This window comes from Thermobia domestica, chromosome 18 (assembly GCF_964235325.1).
Source record: "Thermobia domestica chromosome 18, izTheDome1.hap1.1, whole genome shotgun sequence".
Classification (NCBI taxonomy): domain Eukaryota; kingdom Metazoa; phylum Arthropoda; class Insecta; order Zygentoma; family Lepismatidae; genus Thermobia; species Thermobia domestica.
This window is the reverse complement of record NC_137471.1, coordinates 41,480,543-41,486,542: the sequence shown is the minus strand read 5'-3', so window position 1 is coordinate 41,486,542 and position 6,000 is coordinate 41,480,543. Positions and strand designations below refer to the sequence as shown.

Sequence of the window (6,000 nt, the reverse complement as noted above, 5' to 3'; positions counted from 1 at the left end):
CACTTTTAATGTTTCGTTTTGAATACTACATGTTGCTAACAACGTCTCAAACCGCTGAAAATATATAATATTTATGGAATTGTATATATATATATATATATATATATATATATATATATATATATATATATGGGTCATTGCAAAAGTCATGGCAACTATTTTTTCTCGAAAATGGTAATGAATAAAAACAATTCTGAAATATGCAAATGAAAGGTTACTTTATATGTAAACATTACATGCAGGAAGATGGGTGAACACACACCACCATAAAGATATAGGACGAGAAAAAAGACGAACAAAATTTTGTAGTTTCAAACGAGTTTTATTGTCAATTGCAACAGTACACAATAGTACAGGGCAGAAACACGTGCATGTAACATCTTAGAGTCCCTCGAAGTAGTCTCGCAAAGAATCCACCACACACTGTAAATGCTGTGGAAGACGCCAAATAGTCCTACCCATGGTCTGATCTTGAGTGAATCTTTGGATCTCACGCGTGACTGCTGTGACAGTCTTCACGTGTTCGAAAGCGTGTTCCACGCAATGGCTCGTTCAGCTTTGGTATGAGGCACTGCCCGCTGGACAGTCGCTCGTTACTGCCTGATCTTTCCATGAGTTTTCACGTACACGAGTAGCGCCAGATTTCGCCGCTTGGCGTCACTACTATACCACCCCAGAACTCTGACTTGTAAATGTTAGAGTATAGTTATTTCTTGAATGTTTGTTCAAAGGTACACTTCAAAGAAATGTCTGTGAAATTGTTAGGCCATATCTCACGAAGTATTTATCATTTTGTGTGCCTGTTTCTATTTTCTTTAATAAAATCTAAGCAAAGAAGCACTTAATTACTTACCTTCTTGCGATACTGTTCCAGACCGGTAATAAGGCTCGCCGTTCATCCACTTCTCACACACCAAATGTAAAACAATATCTACACAAAAGTTCCCATAAAATTCACAAAAATTCACATGAGTTTCATTATGAAGAACAACACTGAACACTTGATATTCTGTTGTTTCCATTTCTTTTTTTTTTTTTTGGAAGGGGGGATCAATTCATTCTGAAGTTCACAAATTACAATTTTAATATTTTCCGTGAAAGAGGCCTTGATCTGAAACGAATTCGTGTCACTTTCTCGGACGCCTGCGGTGCAGTTTCCAGATTTACATAAAGAGGCGTTCTTCGCTTCTGAATTTCTTATAATATTACCAGAACCGAACATGGTAGTTCAGGTATTGTTGACATTATATTATTCGAATTCAGATTGATGGATTCTGAGGTAGAATCACAGTCTTTTTGGCAAGCAATATTTGCATCTTTTGATGCCAGAATAAGTCCAGATCTTACAATTCTTTTTATGACATTTTGGGCTGTTCTGGTATCAGTCATGTCATTGCTTCCACCCCCCATTCTTACAGCACTAAACAACGCTTCTATGGAATCACTAGAAAACCTTCTCGTCAACACGTAGTAAAAGCCGTTGTCTAAGAGATGAGCGATGCATGACACAATGGATTGCGCAGTGAAGATTAAAGCTTCAAAGCTTTCTTTTGTTAGTCCCCTGAGATTGTTTCTCTTAGATTCGTCTTGAATTTCTTTTAAATACGCACAAAATTCTTCATTTAGCCATTTGAGGCGGTGATTGGCAACTGAATAAAACTCCATAGCGTTTTCATGGTTGTGTCTTACATGTTTCGTTGTGTCACTGACATCATGCACGGTGAAAACATGCATACGTTCTTCATGAATTTGACTGTGGAAGCTGCTTCGGAAAAGTTGATTTGTGTGTTGAAGAGCAGGTTATTGTCCATGATGTATTCTATTGTGGAAGTGACAGAAGAAGAAAAAAGTTGTACGGCATGCAGTACATTCATTTTCTCGAAGGAATTTGGATCAAGGTGTTTTTTGCGCAAATGACGAACCGGTTTGATAGCCAGATCCTTCTGTAGCCGATAGATCTCCTTTACATATTTTGAGCTAATAACCCCTCCTTTATCTGCCATATCATGCTCCAAAAACTGTGATCTCAAATTTTTTTTATGAGGTGACAATAATCAAAATTCAGGTACAGTTTTCGATCTGGATCACAAGGATGTACGACCCATGTTCGCAAACTTCCTTCCCCAAATTTCTTAAACATAGAAACATTTGTCCTGTGATTGTTTGTCACAAGCCGTAATATATGAAACCCACAGTCCTAAATTTCTTTGAACTAGACTCCTCCTCAATTTCTACTTTCTGAACTAGACAAAAAAGTTCTGTCCCCTGCAAACCTTTAACCAGAAAGTAAGCAGCTGGTACCGTATACTTTATAGATAAACCATGGATTACAAAGCACAATAGTTTGTTGGCTAGAACTGGCGCTACACCGATATCATTATCGTAAATATCTTCTGCCTCAACTAAGATAAAAAACTTGTCCTCTTCTTTGTTATATAATAGTCTTTCTTTGATTCCCATTTCATCGCAAATTAGAGAAACCACTTTGTCCGTCGAATTTAAAGTTGACGCTTCTGCGTTGTCTTTCTTTTATGAGAGATGAGACACCAACCTTACATTTGGCATTTCCTAAATATCTATCGAGAGTGCAACGCGAAGGGGCTAGAATTAATTTAGACTCTCTTCCGTGTTCGTAACCTTTTGGGGAAACTGTACGCCAAACAATGCAATTACGAATTGTTGTTTCTGACCACTGTGGACGTTGTTTCCCGAAATTATAAATTTGGTCTAAAATATAGATGGCCGTTGGATTGCCTTCTTCTTTCGCAGTGTTGAGAGCTTTCAGATATTTTAATTCTGGGTCCGTGTTTTGCTTTGTTTTCATATGCACTAACGTCTCTTGTAGTTCCCGCACTTTATTTTCCAACCTGAAGATTTTACATCTAAGTTTATTATATCTTCGCTTTAGTCTCTGTAGTTCTGCTTCACTCACTATCTTCACTTGAATACCAGCATCACAAGATCTTTTATCATTACAATCATTGTCCGTTGGAAAACCTTCCTGAATGGCTGCTACACCTGAAAAACAAAATACAGAAAAAAATATATGTAGTAAGACTGTTACGAATGGAATTAGAAAGATTCGCAAAATAATAATTATAACAACTAAATAAATAAAAATAAATAATATAAATAATGCATTTGATTAAATGTCTAAAATTGTTTATGATCATATTTTATATGGGCTTTAAGGTCTACTTTCCTGCGTTCTTTAAGAAATCAAACATATTTTTAAAGCATCCATTTAAAATGACTCGAAACGAACCCCTTGCTTACGAAACAACGAGCATAATCACTCGCCCACCACTATTATTATTATTATTTAGTGGTAGTAGTAGTAGTAGTATTTACTTTCACAATTATTCATCACTAAACAATCTAGACTTATAGCCAACCCAAAAATTTGGGGGGGGGGGTGAGCGGTAGAAGTTAGGAGGCCCGATCCAACCATATTATAGTTCATTTGCAAGCCTACCGTGAAACTTTTAGGAGATCACTGAAAATTTAAGGGGGTCCGGCCCTCCCATCCCCCTTCGTGGATACAGGCCTGAAACAATCCTATATATTCGAAATGTAATCGTTAAATAAAAAATACGAACTTACCTTCTTCCACCCTGACAGGTCTTGATTGGCATACATCCTCAACTGACAAAGAATCTCTTTCCTTTCTGCTTCTTTTCCTGGGAGGTTGCTTGTAAGCTGGATAATTTGGGAAAATGTTTGGAACAGCATTCTGTTTTAATTTTCTCACTTTACAATCTTCCTTGTAATCGTTAGTTTGAAAATGTAAACTACAAACTACTGCACGATCAGGAGGAACCCACGCGCTTCCTTTGGATGTTCCCTCTCTTGATATTGCTTCCAACCACTTCTGCCTTAGTTCAGTTTCTGAAGGTATTTCATGGAAAGATACACCACGAAACTCTGGTTTTCCTTGTTTTGGTTTACAAAAAGGAACACAGCAATATACCATTTTTCAAAATATATCGAGCAGGTAACAACACATCGTAAAACCACGACAGAAATATACCTCACTCTGTATAGTGATATTTGCTGTGAAGTTTGAGGTAGGGTATGCTTGTGCTGCGCCCTAGCGTCAAATTTCGAAGAAAACAATAGGAAGAAGGGTCTTTGAGCAGGCAGTGAATGACAGGAACGAGCGAACCTCCCGTTCAGCGGGCGGTGTATGAGGTCATAATCGCAAGGTGATAAGTCTGGCATATATGGTGGATTCTCTAGGATGTCACAGGTACGTATTCCTGTTCTGTACTATTGTGTACTGTTGCAATTACCAGTAAAACACGCCTGAAACGACAAAAAATTTTCCCTATTTTTTCTTGTGCTTTATCTTTATGGTGGTGTGTGTGTTCATCCATCTCCCTACATGTAATGTTTACCTATGAACTAACCTTCAATTTGTATTTCAGAATTTTTTTATTAGTTACCATTTTCGAGAAAAAAAATAGTTGGCATGACTTTTGCAATGACCCTCGTATATACCATCATCATAGGTATTCTGCCATTATTGGCAGGTCACTTGCTGCAACTGAGAAGTTTCCATGCTCCAGGGTCTTCAGCTAACCTCTTCGTCTTCATATATTAAATAATTAAATAACTGCCACTATTAAATTTTTAACTCAAGTACAAAAGAATCAAATCTTCAAAAATATCGAAAGTTCTCAGTTAGAGTTCATAAACCGGGCTTCTACCCCAGGTTATGCTAGCTTCTCGTGGACAATACCTTACGTCAATTCTCATTGTTCACTTACACTCCATGAACTCAAAACATTAAAGGAACTGCTTCATTATTACAGGAAGTCAAAAACATTTGCCGCTTCATGCAGAGTCGTTTTGACATATGATTACCGCCATACTAAAGGCCTAACTACTGCAGGAAACATATGTATGTTAGTCGAAATCTCTACTATGGCACTAATCACGAGTCAGAACGACGCTGCATAAGGCTCTTGGTGTTTTGCATTCTCAAACATTGATTGAGGAATTATTGTGAAACAAATGAAGCATGCAACATTTTTTTACTATTATTGTTTACCTATCTAAATCCAAAAGAACCTGCTGTTGGCCAAAGTCCTTCTGCTGTAACTGATCCAACAATCCAATTTACATTCAACATTTCTCCGTCTTTCAACATTTCGTAAGGGTGCTTGGAAATAAATGGCTGCTTCCCTGCTAATTCCACTGTTGGAGCGAATATCACAAAAGGAATAATGCGCCATACATAAAACAAAAGATAGTACTATTAGAGGGTATGAACTAAACACCTGAAGAGAACATTCGTGAATGTCTCGTTTTGATCGAAACTGAGATACCTGTTTTAACTGTGTGAACGATCTAAAATTGTAGACAGTCATTAGAGATTGCAAATAATAATAATAATAATAATAATAATAATAATAATAATAATAATAATAATAATAATAATAATAATAATAATGGTTCGATGATATTTGCATAAGAAATTTTTGAGATCTAGGTATGAAACATGAAGGTGCCAGTGTGCAAATTTAAAAGGTTTCCACTGGACGACAAAGAACAATAGGTGGCAGCACTGTACTGTTGTCAGATGGTTCATAAGCTTACAGAACTATTTTCGCGACCGATTATAGCAGAACATCAGGGTGCGAATTACCGGGGGGGATGAGGGGGATTTTCCCCCTCAATCACATTTTGTTCCCCCCCAAAGAAGTCAGCTGAAGTATCCCCACCGGGGATGCTCGCTTTCCCCCTCAAACTATGCTTAGTATAACTCCAAATTTCACTGATTTTTGTTATTTCTTGTAAATTTAATCTTCTAGCTGTATTTCGAAATGATCGATGTAAACTGTTCAGTTTTGGTCATTTCTACTTACCACCTAATTACCCACTATTTTCAACGTTGTTTAGTAGAACTATATTATTATGACTACGGTTGTTACTTGCAACTGTACCTTCGTACCCTTCAGTTCGTCATCGTTTGTGAATTTGAATGTACTAATTGCG

General features: G+C 37.1%; 1 protein-coding gene across 1 annotated transcript in view; it reads right to left on the bottom strand.

Annotated features, from left to right (window-relative positions):
* Positions 1 to 5,053: 5,053 nt before the first annotated feature.
* LOC145675074 (esterase FE4-like) overlaps positions 5,054 to 6,000 on the bottom strand; it is a 37,339-nt gene continuing 36,392 nt past the window's right edge. The window contains exon 7 of the mRNA XM_081745443.1: positions 5,054 to 5,257. Coding sequence (XP_081601569.1) covers positions 5,054 to 5,257 — 204 coding nt within the window. The remainder of the gene's footprint in view (positions 5,258 to 6,000) is intronic.